Source organism: Carassius carassius, chromosome 43 (assembly GCF_963082965.1).
Source record: "Carassius carassius chromosome 43, fCarCar2.1, whole genome shotgun sequence".
Classification (NCBI taxonomy): Eukaryota; Metazoa; Chordata; class Actinopteri; order Cypriniformes; family Cyprinidae; genus Carassius; species Carassius carassius.
In genome coordinates this window covers 1,272,235-1,291,067 of record NC_081797.1, presented here as the reverse complement: position 1 = coordinate 1,291,067, position 18,833 = coordinate 1,272,235, and the positions used below count along the sequence as shown (strand labels likewise).

Genomic DNA, 18,833 nt, shown 5'->3' with positions numbered 1-18,833 from the left:
TCATTCATCAGACACTGTCCTGAGTCAGTGCTTCTGAGCTGGATAAACTCCTGGATCTTCTTCACCAGGCACGAGAAAACAGCAGCTTCTGACATCTGAATGAGTTTTTAATTACGTTTTTTCTTACTGCACTGTTTTTATTCTTCAGATCTGAAACAGAGTACACTCAAAACAGTTCAAAGTACTGAAAGTGTTTTTTCCCATGTTTAAAGAGTTATTAATTAATCATGATTCATCAGTGGATGTTCTTCTGAAGAAAACACATTTTTGTTTACAGTTACATTTACATTACACTGTTAATGAACAAAATCAAATTAAGTCACATTAAGCAATAAATCACAGTATTATTAAAATTTAAACACTAAAATTGTTTACATTTAAAATGAACTAAAATGATATTAATAATGTATATTAATATAATATGAATGTGAACTACTGACAATGCAAAAAAACAAAAAACAAAAACAATCAAACTATTATAAAAACGTTTTTATATGCATTTTTTTAAATGATTTCATATTAACATTTGCAACAGTCATCTTCCACTAAAATTAATTTTGATTTTGACTAATCAGATATATGATATTAATAAAAAATGAATGTAAACAGCAAAAAAATTATCTTAATGTGTTTTAATTCATCTTTTTCATCTGGGAGATTTTTCCACATATTTTTAGTTAACTTCACAATGCTGTCATTGTGAATAATTAATCAATGTTTTCCTAATTGAAATACATCTCATTTACACTTAAAATTAGATGTTGTAAATTTTATCGTTGTAATTATTAAAATGCATATTAAATATTAAAATATAGTTAGTATACACTTTTTTAAATAATGCATAATAAAAATTGTAATAGTCATTTACCCCAACATTTATGGCAAATTAAACATTACATTAATAATAAGACAAATAAATCATATTAATAATTTATATTGATATAATATGAATGCTAACTACTGGAACTTTAAATATATATATATATATTGTTTTACTTCATGTTTTAGCTCTTAATATCTCACACTTTCCTGCTTCTAAAGTACATTAACCTTGTTCCTTTGATTTTCTTTCTATATTTGTACTGAAGTAATGCAGATATAGTGAGAATGGACGAAGTAAGCTTCAGTAAATGGCTGTGATGTGCATCGGGGTCAAAGGTCACGTTGTCGAGTGTGTTTTCAGGGTCAAAGTGTGTGTTGGGTCACGTACAAACACAGCGGCGCTGATTGATTTTCTGCTGTGCTAGTCTTTAATTAAACGTGCTGATAAGGCAAACAAGCATTGAAATAACATTATTAACTCACACGCAGTTTAACGGCGTTTGTTATTCCCACAAGGACATTTTCAGACCATTCAACCCATAATACCAGCAAACACACACTCAAATCTCATTCCTAATGTAAGAGAACTACAATTACAACTGACTAACTCCCTTTGGCATACTTAGACATGGATAAAAACACGATTTATTAATATTATTTCAAACCTCAGTCTAATTAATTAGCACACAAAATCAGCGCAGAATCATGTTTACACTGACCAGAGGCTGTAAAAGCACTAATTATTCATCAAAACCTCGTCTGGAGCGTCTCCAAATCCTCCTTTTATGAGCAGGACTGTTGTTTTGGGGATAAACCTGCATTTAACTGGCTTTGATAATATTATATATTTAACAAATTTCTTAATCATGCCCTTATCATTGTGAATGATTCATCAGTGCAGGTGTTTCGAAAGAAAATTAATGTTTTTGTGCACAGTTCAAATTAAACTCTGTAAATAACACAATTACAAACAAACTACGTATTAAATATTTAAATGTTATAATAATAAGAATTATTCAAATTCACAAGGAATGACAGTAATTATAATTTAAAAATATTTATAAATAATACATAATAATATATTGTTAATTATAATTATATTACTGTTAAAACTTAAATAGCTACTGTAAATTAAACAAATAATTAAAAACTAAAATAATTCAGTATTTAAATATATATTTTAAATAACTGCATATTAAAAACAGCAAGTCATTTATTAGCACATTTAGTTTTGATTATGACAAATGAACATTATATTAATAATTATAATTGTATTCATTACATTCTAATTCTAAAATAAAATCAACATATTAATTAATACATAATAAAGTATTTATAATAATAATAATATTAATAATATGAATAAGTATATATTAATAATTATTACAATAAACATTATTATTATATAATAATAATAATAATAATAATTTAATGTGACTACTAAAACTGCAAAAATGGCATTGTAATGTGATTGTGTAAAAACATTAAACTTATTTATGATTCAAAATCTGCTAGTAAATGTATTTATTTTTAAACTTTATTTAATTATTTCTTTATAATATCGTTATTGTGTATTCATTGCGCAGGTTTTTATTAAGAAATAATTATGGCTTACAAATAAAACTACATCATGTAAATAAAATCAAATGATTAAATAAAAAAACTTTTTTTTAAATAATTTAAATAATTGCATACTAAAAATCGCTATAGCCATTTAGCATTAAGGGCTAAATTTACTAAAAGGCAAATTAGCTTGTTAGCTCAATTCCAAAACCATTCTGATGGGCGTGAAAATTTCTGCGGGTGATTTTCTGACAATGTGCAAATTAAAGAACACCGATGCAATTAGCATCTCATTTGCATATCGACAAACACAATATACCAGGTCCAGCAAAAGTGAGTGTAGTAGCTAATAATCAGGTGATCTACTGACGACACAGATGCGACATGCTTTTTTTGAGCGTTAAATAAAGGCACAAATGCCAGTAATTTGATGAGACCGAATGTTAGTAAATCCTGCTGCGTGATTCATTTGAATACGCTCCTCCCAGATTTTTACATCTGAAAGGCAAACTCCTAGAAATGCATGTCCAATAAAGTCAGGCGCAAAAATAACTCTGTCCATGACTAATTCTTCACTAAATTCTACTATTGTAACGGCAAAAGACGGTTTGCGCTGGCACAAGCTGTTAATACATTTTTGATTGAGACAAATGAAACCTATATTATTAATCGTGCTTCCATACACAGTGTGTGTTTTCTCTTCTGAGGCTGGAGTGGATAAAGCTTCAGTCTGGAGTCTGATTGTTTGTTTCTGACCCGATCACATGATCATCTCACCAGAACAAAACAATGCGGTTGTGTCCCCGTCTCCACAAGTGTCTTGCGCAGCGGCCCCAGTCTGGATAATGAGTGTCCTGCAGCATCATGTCTGTCACCTTGGAAACAAACAAACAAACAAACACTCCTTATTGACTTTCACAGCGACTGAGCTCAGAGTCATAAAAGAGTCAAATGCCAATAAAGAAACGCTATATGTAATAAACATATATGTAATAAAGTTCAACACATCTATTTTTTTTTATCTATTTTTATTTATTTTTAAGTAAAAAAAATTTAAAATTAGAGAACATAAACAAATTTAATCTATTTAAAAATATTAACAAAAATTCTAAGTTTCTCAGTGACACACACAGTATAAATATTTTAAAATATTTTTATGTATGTTCCGTATATATATATATACATTATTTTTTTTCAACATTATGTATTGACTAGACAAAAAAGTTTTTTAAGACAAACTTTAGGTTGGCTTGAGAAAGTCTAGCCTGAAGGTTTTAAGCAGTTGTTGCCTGACCAGAGAGTTTGAAAAAGTTTGATGGTACAAGCATGTCACTAGCATATCACTAGCATGTTACTAGCATTTTCCTAACATGATTAGCAAGTGACTAGCATGTCACTAGCATGATAACCAAGTTACTAGCATGTCGCTAGCATGTTTCTAGCATGATACTAGCATGTCATTAGCATAATTAGCAGGTTACTAGCACGTTGCTAGCATGATTAGCATGTTACTAGCATGTTCCTAGCATTATCAGCAAGAAACTAGCATGTCGCTAGCATGTTTCTAGCATGTTACTAGTATGATTAACAAGTGACTTGCATCTCGTTAACATGATTAGCAAGTGACTAGCATGTTGCTAGCATGTTTATAGCATAATTAGCATGTTACTAGCATGATCAACAAGTGACTAACATGTTCCTAACATGATTAGCAAGTGACTAGCATGTCGCTAAAATGATTACCAAGTTACTAGCATGTAGCAAACATGTTTCTAGCATGATTAGCAGGTTACTGGCATGTTGCTAGCATGTTTGTAGCATGATTGAAATACATAATGTAAATGATATCTGATCAGTGTTATTTTAATTTTGCTTTGTGTATGTGTGTGTGATTTTTCTTTTTAAATACATTTTTTTTTTTTGCATTTCATGTTCAAATCAATAACATTTTCATGCAAAATATTAAAATGTATTTAACATATTAAAAACTGCAATTACCACTAAACATTTCACTAATAATAAAATAAAACACGTCATGTTCCTTTACATTAATATAAATGTAAAAACAAATAAATTCATAAAGATTATAACATTTAAAATATGTATGACATCAAGGTATATTTATTTATTTACATGATGGTTTGTCAGGTGCACTAGAGTTGTGCCCTAGGGAGTGTGCACACTACGCAGGGACCTGATCTGATCCTTCACAGGAGAAAGACTGAAAGCAGTGAGGAGGGAAGGAGAAAGTGAAATAAAACTGCAGATGAAGGACTGAATTAATGGTCTCGATTCAGCACTTTTAGACGCTCCTTCAACCTTCCAATCGCTCTTCATCCCTCGCTTTTCTCCTCCTCTCCTCTCACTTGTTCATCCCTGCAGTCTGAACACAGGAATACTAATGCACCGAACACACACACACACACACACTGATCTGAAGTACACCTCGCTGGCGTGTCAGCGAGAAACACACTTTGACGTCGGATGTTTGTTTGCTGTGTGTCCTTCAGTGAACTTGGGAAAACCTCTCTTCAGAGTCGATGGGTGCTTTATCTTCACAACTGTCAACGTCTATAACACTGTTTAGAAACTGACAGTAAAGATACGCTGACGTAAACACAGAGTGTCTATCAGTTTGAGTGACACCTGTCAGTTTGACCGTCACTCTTGTGAAGTGATCTTTAAATAATTCCACTTTTAATGAAGCATTGAAAGGCAACATGGGATCAAAAGAAGTTATTTAACTATATATGTGTGTGTGTGTGTGTGTGTGTGTATACAATTTATATTTATTTATTTATATATGCTAATTTAGAAAAAAATTCTATATACAGTACATAGATATATTTATAAAATGTATATTACACCTAAAACATTTTTAAACATTGTTTTTTTAATTTAAAAACTAAAATATATATTATATATAATAGATAAACAAAAGATAACTTGTGATTGTGATATTTTAGCAAAATAAGATTGAAAGATTGAAAGCATGGTAAAGTGTAAATATTTTTACTGAAGTGTTTAAGTTATATTTAAATGTTTTATTTTGACTTTTTATTTTAAATGTTCTACATTAAGAATGTCTTTTGTGGCATTTTAGATTTTTTATTAGTATTTTTTTTTCACTATGAAAAAAGGGTAAAGTCACTATAATGGAAATATTGAAACTTTTATTTTAACTTATTTTGACTGCTTTTATTTGTAAAAAAAAAAAAAAAAAGAAATTCGAATTTAGTATTATTATTTATTTATTTCTCATGACTTGATCAGTTATTAGCTTTTCACAAACTAATAAACTTGGTCTAAATGTCTGTCTTTGTAAATTACAAAAAAGAATATAATAAAACATTAATTATAAATAAATAATTTTCAAAATATGATAATTTAAAATTACGCAATTGTATACAAAACCATTATATGTAAAATGATTTGTGTATTTTAAAGTAAAGCACAAACAGGCTGAAGCTGCCGCATCGTGACGGAATATGTCCTTAATTGCTTCCAGTGAGAATGAACATAATATGAATCATATTTTTCAAGTATTATTAATTTCACTGGGTGTAAAAGAGTTGCACCTGTAAGGAATATAGTAATAGTATTTCTGCGCTTGTATCTGGGGGCAGAATGAAGAGTTTGTTGGTTCAGGTGATCTCTAAAGTCACATTCTCTCTGCGTAAGGCCGCTGCCTCTGGGAACCAGAGTCAATTACCAACAAATAATTACAGAAACATTTCAGTGGCTCGTCAGACGCGGGAAAGGTTCGTCAAGGTCACGATTTCTCATAAAAAATTTCATGCTGATTTAAAGTTGCCAAAGACAAAATAAATCAAAATCCACCACATTTACTTTAATATAAGCTCTTTGTGTTATTTGGGAAACATTCATCAGTGGACGTGATTCTAGATGAGTGATTCCCTTTTTGTCAGTTTAAAAATGCATAAAATAACTAATTATATCAGATAAAAATTAAATACCAGTTTATTTATTTACTTTTTAATATATAACATTATGACAATATTTCATCTTTTAAAATACGTTTTATTTTGACTTTTTATTAAAAAAAATATATATATATATATATATATATATATATATATATATATATATATATATATATATATATATATATATATATATATATATTATGAATGCTTATCACAAACTCAGGAAACCCTGCTCTGAAGTTTTCGTAAATCTTCATCAATCTGCTCTTTTCTCTACAATCCAGTCCTGACGGATAAAATGAATGATGAAAGGAAACCTGGTTTGGAATGTCATGTCATGCTGACTTTAAACAGGTTCTGGTTTGAGTCTCACCATCCACGCAGTCACAAAATCTCCCATCCACGTTCCTACAGCAGCAATCTTCATGAAGCTCTCGTTCCTGATGCCCATGTACTCCGTCACCATGTGAGGCCTGTACAGACAGATCACCGCTGAGAGTGTGTTTTTGGACATGGACCATTACAAGATCATGTTTTTTGGACATATCACATATCACAATTTTCATTGTTTTCTGGAGCATGGTTTTTGAACATGTACCATATTATTATGGTAATAATATGTTTGTTTTTTTAACATTTACCATGGTAATACTATGATTGTTGAATATTTATCATGTTTATACAATGGTTTTGGGCATGTACCATTGAAAAAAATTTTTTTTGGATGTATAACATTTTATTACTATTATTATTATTATAGGGTGTCATCTCATTTATCACCAGTAAAATATGAAATGCCACAAGGATCTGTTCTAGGTCCTCTGCTATTTTCAACATACATGTTGGCCCTTGGTAATATTATTAGAAAATAATTAGCTTCCACTGTTATGCTGATGATACTCAGCTATATATCTCAACGAGACCAGATGAAACTTCTAAATTATCTAAGCTAACAGAGTGTGTTAAAAATGTAAAAGATTGGATGACAAATAATTTTCTCCTATTAAATTAGGATAAGACAGAGATATTACTTATTGGACCAAAAAACACCACACAGAATCTTGTAGATTACAATCTGCAACTAGACGGATGTACTGTTACTTCCTCTACAGTCAGAAATCTGGGTGTTATATTAGACAGCAATTTGTCTTTTGAAAATCATATTTCCAATGTTACAAAAACTGCATTCTTCCATCTTAGAAACATTGCCAAGCTACGAAACATGTTATCTGTTTCTGATGCAGAAAAGCTAGTTCATGCATTCATGACCTCTAGACTGGACTATTGTAATGCACTTCTAGGTGGTTGTCCTGCTTCGTCAATAAACAGGCTACAGGTCGTCCAAAATGCAGCAGCTAGAGTCCTTACCAGGTCAAGAAAATATGATCATATTACCCCAATTTTACAGTCTCTGCACTGGCTACCTATTAAGTTCCGTATCAGTTACAAATTATCATTACTTACCTATAAGGCCCTAAATGGTTTAGCTCCTGTGTACCTAACTAGCCTTCTACCACGCTACAATCCATCACGCACCCTAAGGTCACAAAACGCTGGACTTTTGGTAGTTCCTAGGAAAGCAAAGTCCACTAAAGGAGGTAGAGCTTTTTCACATTTGGCTCCCAAACTCTGGAATAGCCTTCCTGATAATGTTCGTGGTTCAGACACACCCTCTCTGTTTAAATCTAGATTAAAAACACATCTCTTTCGCCAAGCATTCGTATAATGTATCTCATAACTTGTGATTGCAGTTCAATCTGATCAAATGCGCATTATTATTCTTTAGCTTGGGTTAAACTTATTAATTTTACTTGGTTTTGCCGTAACCAGGATTTACACGAGCTCCAGTCTGGATCCAGAACACCTGAGAAGAGATGATGCTGACCCTCAGAGATCCTCAGATGATGCTAACCCTAAGAACAACATACCCAACTAACTAATATTGAAAATTCCTGTCATATGAACATAAACTGACAGTCACCACTTACACACACCTAAAGGATTATTAGGAACACCTGTTCAATTTCTCATTAATGCAATTATCTAATCAACCAATCACATGGCAGTTGCTTCGATGCATTTAGGGGTGTGGTCCTGGTCAAGACAATCTCCTGAACTCCAAACTGAATGTCAGAATGGGAAAGAAAGGTGATTTAAGCAATTTTGAGCGTGGCATGGTTGTTGGTGCCAGACGGACCAGTCTGGTATTTCACAATCTGCTCAGTTACTGGGATTTTCACGCACAACCATTTCTAGGGTTTACAAAGAATGGTGTGAAAAGGGAAAAACATCCAGTATGCAGCAGTCCTGTGGGTGAAAATGCCTTGTTGATGCTAGAGGTCAGAGGAGAATGGGCCGACTGATTCAAGCTGATAGAAGAGCAACTTTGACTGAAATAACCACTCGTTACAACCGAGTTATGCAGCAAAGCATTGGTGAAGCCACAACACGCACAACCTTGAGGCGGATGGGCTACAACAGCAGAAGACCCCACCGGGGACCACTCATCTCCACTACAAATAGGAAAAAGAGGCTACAATTTGCACAAGCTCACCAAAATTGGACAGTTCAAGACTGGAAAAATGTTGCCTGGTCTGATGAGTATCGATTTCTGTTGGGACATTCAGATGGTGGAGTCAGAATTTGGCGTAAACAGAATGACAACATGGATCCATCATGCCTTGTTACCACTGTGCAGGCTGCTGGTGGTGGTGTAATGGTGTGGAGGATGTTTTCTTGGCACACTTTAGGCCCCTTAGTGCCAATTGGGCATCGTTTAATGGGCATCCTCTGATGGCTACTTCCAGCAGGATAATGCACCATGTCACAAAGCTCAAATCATTTCAAATTGGTTTCTTGAACATGACAATGAGTTCACTGTACTAAAATGGCCCCCACAGTCACCAGATCTCAACCCAATAGAGCATCTTTGGGATGTGCTGGAACGGGAGCTTCATGCCCTGGATGTGCATCCCACAAATCTCCATCAACTGCAAGATGCTATCCTATCAATATGGGCCAACATCTCTAAAGAATGCTTTCAGCACCTTGTTGAATCAATGCCACGCAGAATTAAGGCAGTTCTGAAGGCGAAAGGGGCTCAAACACAGTATTAGTATGGTGTTCCTAATAATCCTTTAGGTGACTGTATAAGCTACTACTAAATATTATAAAAACTTAATTTTATGTAATGTTGCATTGCAATGATTTGCATCATAAAAAGTGCTATACAAATAAACTTGAATTGAATTTAATTATGATTATATCTTAAATATACCCTTTAAGATACCACATTGTTTGAACATGTACCTCAGTATTGCCATGTTTGGGGACATGTCCTACACTATATTTTTTATGTTAATACCATGTTTTAGTACCATTGAATAAACACGTTTTTGTACATGTATCATTGTATTGCCATTTTTTGAGAACATGTCCTATGGTGATATCAAGTTTATTTTGAACAATCATGGTAATACCATATTTTTTGAACACTTAAACTGGTAATACCATGAGTTTTGGACATGTATCTTATGTTTTTGAACCATGGAACTACCATGTTTTTCAACATGTCCCAATGCAATCTAATATTCTTTGAACAATTACCATGGTGATATCAAATTTTTTCATGTTTTTGGACATCTACCAGTACCACCTTGCTTTTATTTTGGGCATGTACCATTGAATTAGCATGTTTGTTGGACATTTGTAATAGCATGTTTTTGCCCATTTCCATGGTAAGAGACCTGATCTGGTCAGTCTGATGTTTTATGTCACAGCTGATCATGAAGTATAACAACTTCAGCTGCATCTTCTCCAGAAGCTTTTATCTGACCTGACATCTGCTGGATGCATGGAGTGTTTCAGTCAGGACATGCTAACATCATCAGCAACACTTCAGAGGCCTTTACAATACATTCAGGGAACGACTGGCTTCCAGAAAATGATCCAAAGCAAATAAAAACACAGCCAAGCCTTCACACATTGTGACAGCTAGCGAATGTAATCTCTTTTACGCAGCTTTTATGCCGTCAGAAGTGTTTACAGGCCTTGAACAGGTACAAACTCGTTAATCTTCTTATGCACGTCGCTTTGTGGATTACAGACGGAGGGTAACACAGAACAAGGCCAATTTTCTTGCGCACAAATGTCAGAACGAGCAGATTGCCGCCACCCAGGTTCTTTGGTCTTGCTGTTAAGGATAATAATACCATTATCCTGTAAATAAGCTTTCATGCTCATTAGCACGTCCAATCAACACAAATCTGTAAACCAAACGAATGCATGACCCACATGGCGCGTGAGATTGAATCTGTATTCCATTCGTTACTGCCCATCATTAGGGCGCATGTCCAGACCACGACTTATCACCTTCCCTCCACGCCGATAAAGCCACTTTGATTAGAACGAAGATTCATTGGCGCATTAAGTCGGTTTCAAACACCCTGCGGTTGTGGAAGGCGGCCAGCCGCTGGGAGTCGTTCACCAAGGGCATCGAGCTAATCAATAATACGAGAAGCATCCGATGCAGTCCAGCGCCTCAGACGCTCACGGCTGTGTTAGTATGTAACACAGAGACTGGTGTAGGGTGGTGCTGTCTTACAGTATTACACACACACACACACACTCTCACTTGCTCTCTGATTAGCGTCTCTCAGGTCTTCATTTATTCATCATGGGTACCAAGGTATTACAGTGTTTTTGGACATGTTCCATGGTCATGTCTTTTCCCAATTTCCCATTGTTTCTCATGGTTATACCATGTTTTTGTATTTTTGTATGGGACATACATGTATGTGGACATACATAACAGTATTACAATATCTTTTGAACATATATCATGTAAATATAATTTCAAGCATTTATCAAGGTAATAGCATGTTTTTTTAAATATATATTTACCATGATAATACCACAGTTTTTACTCTGGTATTACCTAGGGATGGGACGATAACCGGTTTTATTGATAACCGTGATAAAATGTGCTGAAGGTTAGTAATATCGTTTAAAAATGAATTATCATTAAAACCGTGTTTGATTATCGCGGTTTTAATAACTCACTATTAAATCATGTCCAGCCAGCAACAGTCTGACGCAAGCGCAGCGCACAATGTTTTTTTTGTTTTTTTTCGAGAAGGAATGGCGAAAGTCAGTGACTTTTCTATGCTTTTCTATGCTTCTACACTTTTCATTGTAAGGAAGGAAATGCCACAGAATTTAATCTTTCTTTAAATTAAGTGCATAGAGTTGCTTGGTTTATTAGTTGTTTTTGATTATTAAATATAAAACTTGCTGAAATTTTTTCAGTGTGAGCATCAACTATTTTTGAACACTTTCATCTCGTTTCAACAAAACCGTGATAATATTGATAATCGTGATAATTTTAGTCACTATAATCGTGATATTAAATTTTCATACCGTCCCATCCCTAGTATTACCATGGTTTTGAACATTTTTTGTTGTTGTTGTTGAAGGTTATCCATATCAATACCATGTTTGTGGACATATCCCATTGAAATACCATGTTCTTTTGAATATTTGGCATGGTAATAGCATGTTGTTGTTATTTTTTACTCTGATGACATTTCTTTATATTTACCATGTCAATACCACAGTTTTGAACATTTACTCTGGTATTACCATGTTTTTGAACATGTGCCATGGTGACATGTTTTTATTTATTTTTTTAGATTTCATGTCAATACCATGTTTATGGACATATACCACTGAAATACTATGTTTTTTGAATATTTACCATGGTAATACAACGTATTCTTGATGTAATTTTTTTATATTTACCTCAATAATACCAGTTTTTCACACAAAATTTACTCTGGTATTAACATGTTTTTTGAAGATTTCCCATGTCAATACCATGTTCTTTGGACAAATACCATTGAAATATCACGTTTTTCATATATTTACTGTACCATGGTCATACCATGTTTTGAACATTTTCCATGCAAATACCATGTATTTGGACATGAACAATAGTATTGCAATGTTTTTTGGACATATATCATTGAAATTCCTTGGTTTTTTATATTTACCACAGTAATAATGCAGTTTTAAATATTAATAGAAATACAATGATTTTAAACATCTCCCATACTAATACCATGTTTTTTTGAACATAAAATGTATTTTTCCCCCCAGATTACAGTAAGCAGATTGATTATTAATTCTAACCACACACACACATCTATATATATAAATAACGAAAGAGTTCAACAACTTGCTTGTACACATGTGGTTCAACCGAACAATTCCCCAGAGCCTCTTCTGTTAATTATAGTGCTACAGCAGCCCAGTTTATGAAAAATGAACCACGCTGCTAAAAAATGAGGTCACATAAGCTGCACAAGTTGATTTGAATCAACAAAACCAGCCGTCATTGACGGAAACGAGCGGTCCTCATGAGGGAGGAACATCAGGTGTGTGGACCCTCGTTCCTGGAAGTCAGCGAGGTCCGTGACAGGATTACTGATGTGTCTGGATGTGCCGGTATTCCCGGGATAAGTGTGTCAGCCGTGAGAATTAATATGAATGATGCTCCCGAGCGACTGCTAATGAGTCCAGTCTCACAGAGAACAGAAGTTCAGTCATGACTTGACCATTTCAAACTGCAGTGGCTGCTTAAATTCTCAATGTGCCTTTGGTGTGTTTTCAGGGCCGCAGTTAGAGATGTTTGTGAGATCCTCACCGGCTCCTGAGGCATAACTGAATTTTAATTAGACACGTCTCAGGAACCACAAATCTGAAATCCACCCTAAAACGCTTCCTTGAGCCTCACTGGCAACTTACGGGACAGAATTACGATCAGGCCGAGTGATGGGCATCACATTCTCTACACGAACCCATCTAGAACTCTTAAAGTCCGGAGGACATGTACATTCATATATGTCTATATAGAATGTATTTTATTTATTTTATTTATTTTATTGATTAGTTTTAGTTTATTGAGTTACTTTAGCATATTAATATAAGGGCTGTCAAGCAATTATAATTTGTAATCTAATGTCATGCTGTGACAATTAATTCATCTAATTAATCGCAAATGAATCACACATCACTTTTGGCAGAGAAATTACCCACAAAAGATGCTTGTCATGATTATTAGACAAATCACAAAAAGTAGCTTTAGAAAAAAATATTTGAATTGAACATAGCATAAATAATGATAATAAGTGGATATTAAGTTAAATGATACTATCTATCGTATAGATATGTAAATATTTTAAAAATATATATTGTGTGTGTATTTATATATACATAATAAATACACACACATATATTATGTAAACAAAAACCTTTATTTTGAATGTGATTAATCGTTTGACAGCACTATTTATTATCATTATTAAATATCCTGTATAACTCTGAAATGCCTCACATTGCAACGGTCAAACAGGTTGCCATGTTTCCATAATGTGCATTTCCTGATTAAAACACAAACCCTAACAAGTACATGTGAAATGAACAAATGCAAATCAATGAACGTGTAAATGTCAGTGCTGTTATTTGCTCTCATTTAGACCAGTTTCTGTTTGCAGTTTTAAAGCGGAACTGCAGCGGTGGAGAGAGCCAGAAACAGAATTAAGCAAGCTGATTATTAAGAGGAATTAGTAAATGTTCCTCACACACAAATGCAAATGTAAATTATGCAGATTCTGCGGATCTCCTGAGGGAAACGCATTCCAGACTAAAGGCAAGATTTGCCAAAGTTTTATAAGCGACAACGACTGTTAGATTAGACAGCTACTAGTGCAGAAACTGCTTGATTTATGGCTCCACCAACTTGTAAAGCAGCACTTAACATGATGATCATGTTGAGCAGTTAGTCTGGCTGCGGGTAACACACACACAAACACACACACACACACACACACACACACACTTACACGACGTGTCACTTCCTGATGTATGATTCGGCCTATATGTGCATCTGTTAATCCCAGGGGAGTTCCGCAGTTGTCATGGTAACAACGGAAGCGGCTCGTCTCCAGATGGGTTGACCCATGATATATCACTAGCCCCGCCCACTTCAGCACAGGCCACACCCCCTGGCCTACATAGTCAAACTGCTTTTCTTCCCCGAACTGATTCTCTGGTTCACGGCTTCAAATGCATAAAAAACTTGACCCAGTTAAAACGGTTTTGTTTACCCTAAAATAAATTCTGTGATTTACTCGCCCCTTGAGTGCCATTGAGTTTTTTGAACATATTATTCTCATGTATTTGGACATTCACTATAGTATTATGAAGTTTTTTGGACATGCACCATTGAAATACCATGTTATTGTAAACATGTCATTACTGTGTTTTTGAATATTCACCATAATTTTATGATGTTTTTTTGGACCTGTATCATTGAAATACCATGTTATTGGACATGCACCATTGTTTATTTCTCTCTCTCTCTCTCTTTTATAAATATAGATGAACCTATAACCATATTTTGGACCATATTTTTGGAAAAGTATCAAAGTATCACGCTGTTTTTTTTTTGGACACATACCATTGAAATACCACGGTTTTTTTTTTTTGGAAATGTCCCATGGTTACACCATGTTTTTGAACATTTACCTTGGTAATACTATGTTTTTAGATATGTACCAAAATATGAAGCTGTTTTTGGACGTGTCCCATGGTAATACTATGTTTTTAAACATGTACTATGATAATATCATAATTTTTGACATGTACCATGGTAATACCATGTTGCTGGACATGCACCATAGTATTAAGCTGTTTGTAGAACATTTTACATTGTAATAGCATGTTTTATTTTTATTTTTTTTATTTTCCATAGTGATACCATATTTTTGCGTATGCACCATAGTATTACGCTGTTTTTTTCTTTCTTTGATGTACCATTGATTTTTTTTTTTTTTTTTATATGTACCATAGTATTAGCATGTTTTTTACACATGTACCATGGCATATGGATATGTAATTCATTCTGTTACATATTAATCATGCTTTGTTTAATCATTTTTGTTGTTGAGTGAAATGTCCAGTGAAGCTCCAGATCAAATCACACATATTTATCAATATTAAATAACATGTCATGTGTCATTCTGACATATTAATATAACTCAGATCTACATAGTCTAATAATCGTAGATGAAAAGCCGTTACCTAGACACTCATTTTTGATTTATCGTAACAATTATCTGGGAGCACGACTGATTTATTAGGTTTGGTCTGAAACACAGGATATTGATTAAAATGAAATGTAATGTTCTTCTGCTGGTGAAATAAAACAGATGAGCTCTATCCTGTCCTCTAACCTGCTCTTCATTTTGTGAAGGTCGAAGGTGAAAGGTCACGGTCAGTGGATTCGGCGAGCCCACGACCTTCAAATATCTGCTTAGAAATGAGCTATTCTGTGCAGTGTGGATCTATTGGGCAGATATTGATTATGTGGTGAGGTGTCAGCGCCGCCGGCTCACAAACATCACCTTCAGGACCTCAACATTTATCTAGACAGCCAAACAGGATGCTTCAGTGTGTGTGTGTGTGTGTGTGTGTGTGTTTACACGGCGTTTTCAATTACACGCGACCGCAGCTCGGTTTCAGCCCAGTTAGTCCATCTGCAAGTGGTGGACTGAAACAGAAACACATAAATATAGACAGATGACATAGAGATTTACTCTTATACGCCAATGAAGACGTCCACCTAATCTTATTTTGTGACCCAGAAGTAAGAATTTTGGTTCATTAGCCACTGTAGATAAAACTGGAGGAATAACAAAGGAAAGGAAAGGAAACCTCTTTGTGCTTCAAAATTGATAATAAATTTAAATAATATGATAATAAATACCAATTTAGAAAATAAAATAACATAACAGGCAGTACATATACATAATATAGTACATAATAAAAACAAATTATATAAATAATTTTATTTATGCACATATTATATGTATGTATATACTGTAATACTGTATATATATATTAGCATATAATTTAGTTGCTTACAAAATGTATGTATATATATATATATATATATATATATATTACACATATATAAAGCATAAGATATATATGCTTAAGTTATATATGATTAAAATGTGATGTATAATTTAATGCATGCATGCATAAATATCTTATGCATTACATATAAAGCACACTAGATGCAAATATAAATCATCTACAGTAAAAAAAAAAAATAATAGTAATGATGCAAAATTCAAGTAACAAATGGCCACGTCTGCTCTTACATTAATGAAGTGTTTACAGTAAAACTGGGATGACTATTGCTGCAGTGCATTGTGGGACTCACTGTCTGCAGTGCTGTTTTGGAAATGAGAGTGTCTGAGCGTGTCCTAATTGGCCGTGAGTAATGCGATCTGCATGCGTGCAGCAGTCTTGATTAAATAACGCTGCTTAATTAGCGCATGATGTATGCCTGGAACGGACGCCTTGAGCACTGACGAGTTAAAGCAGCTTAATGCTGGCTCCGCCCCCTCTCACAGCTCCGCCCACACCACACAACACACACTGAGCTGAGAATGAAGATCATCATCATCATCATCAGTGTGTTGGGCTCTAGATGCAGTAATGACTTGATAAAGGCGAACATGATGTCATAAAGAAGCGATGATGTCATTTATAAAAATGCTGTTTCATTCGCTATGAAATCTCTCAGACTATCAACGTTTCTATAACCTGCAGAGAGAGAATGTGAGTGTTTATGATGTTCATTTCAATCACAAGCGCACTGAGTGGCTGCTGGAGAGCTGTTCAGTGTGTGTGTGTGTGTGTGTGTTAGTGTGAAGGGGAGGAAGCAGAACTGGTTGTTGTGATGTGGGGGTTTGAGCGGGTGTTATTGTGTGTGTGTGTGTGTGTGTGTTGCAGAGAATAAAAGAATATCAATGAGAAAGATGAGAGGCAACAGATGCTGAGAGAGAATTTCTTTGTTTATGCATATATTTACACTCACACACACACACCTTCAAAATCGCATTACCATAATGTGTAAAATGACAAAGTAATGACAAACTGTACATTTAATTTATACTCCATCAAAATAATAAAGCCGAAGATGCATGTGGCAGCATTTGTTGTACTGAACTAAATTTCTGTTGATTTGAGAGAAAAAGAATGACTGACAGGACGATTTTCACTACAGTACTACAAAGACGAGAATATAAAAAGAATGACAAAACAATGGGAACAAATGTCACGAATAAGTCACAATGAGAACAAAAAATTACTAAGTTCCTTGTTCCTAAAATAGGCATCACTCTCATTTTTATTTATTTTTTTTACATTTTGATTTGGGATGAAATCTAACATTCCGACACGAACATAAACAACAACATCCAGACACACAACAGGATAAACTGTGTTAATATTCAACACTGTTATTAAAAACTGGGTTTTACTCAACCAAGATCACAATAAGCATAGTAACTGCAGCAGTTACCATGGTAAAAAAAGAAAGAAAGAAAGTGAAGTGACATTCAGCCAAGTATGGTGACCCATACTCAGAATTTGTGCTCTGCATTTAACCCATCCGAAATGCACACACACAGAGCAGTGAACACACACACAAACACTGTGAGCACACACCCGGAGCAGTGGGCAGCCATTTATGCTGCGGCGCCCGGGGAGCAGTTGGGGGTTCAATGCCTTGCTCAAGGGCACCTAAGTCGTGGTATTGAAGGTGGAGAGAGAACTGTACATGCACTCCCCCCACCCACAATTCCTGCCGGCCCGGGCCTCGAACTCACAACCTTTCAATTGGGAGTCCGACTCTCTAACCATTAGGCCACGACTTCCCCAACTCTGAAGCTCTGAAGGATGCTGTATGTAAATATCTTTCTCCAGCATTAATCTGACGTTTATTCTGAGAGTAAATCAGAGAGCGCCTGTGTGTGTGTGTCAGGCTCTCCTCTCCTCACAGGTGTAAACAATCATTTCTCCTGACAGAGCTGAAACCAGCAGACCCCTGCTGTCAGAGAGACACCCGCTCGTGTGCTGAACAACAGCGCCACCTACCCATTAAACACCATTAACCCTTCAAATACACACATTCCTGAGGCTCCCAAACTCTGCTGTTGTACTCTGTCATTTACATTCATGCATTTAGCAGATGCTTTAATCCAAAGCAATTTACAGAGCATTCAGGCTATATATATAAAAAAATTTTTTTTTTTTTTTTTTTCTACCAGTATGTGTGTTTCCTGGGAACTGAACCCATGACCTTTTGGACTACTAACGCAATGCTTTACCACTGAGCCACAGGAACTCATGCTGTCTTCTGTCTCTGATTGAGAGTTCAGAGTGTTGTATCCAGTCAAAGAAAGCTCTTTTAGTGTCACTGTGCAAATGTCCAGCTTTTAATCATGTGTTTCTGCTGTCAGATCTTTCCTGATTCTGATCAAGTAAAGATCAGAGTAACATCAGTAATATCTCCAGATGAACTCTTCCTGGACTGAAGCAGCTCAGCTTTACTTGATTCTCCATCAATCATGTTTTAGAGTCTCAAAT

At 34.6% G+C, this 18,833-nt stretch overlaps 1 protein-coding gene across 4 annotated transcripts in view; it reads right to left on the bottom strand.

Moving 5' to 3' along the window:
- Positions 1 to 18,833, bottom strand: part of LOC132125187 (transmembrane protein 117) — a 65,337-nt gene that overhangs the window by 17,123 nt on the left and 29,381 nt on the right. For all 4 annotated transcript variants that reach the window (XR_009426863.1, XM_059536465.1, XM_059536464.1 and 1 more), the window contains exons 4-5: positions 6,706 to 6,805; positions 3,163 to 3,260 (exon numbers count right to left, since the gene is read on the bottom strand). Coding sequence is in view for 3 of the 4 variants with exons in the window: in XM_059536465.1 (XP_059392448.1) it covers positions 3,163 to 3,260; positions 6,706 to 6,805 (198 nt within the window). In the remaining variant the exon portion in view is untranslated. The remainder of the gene's footprint in view (positions 1 to 3,162; positions 3,261 to 6,705; positions 6,806 to 18,833) is intronic.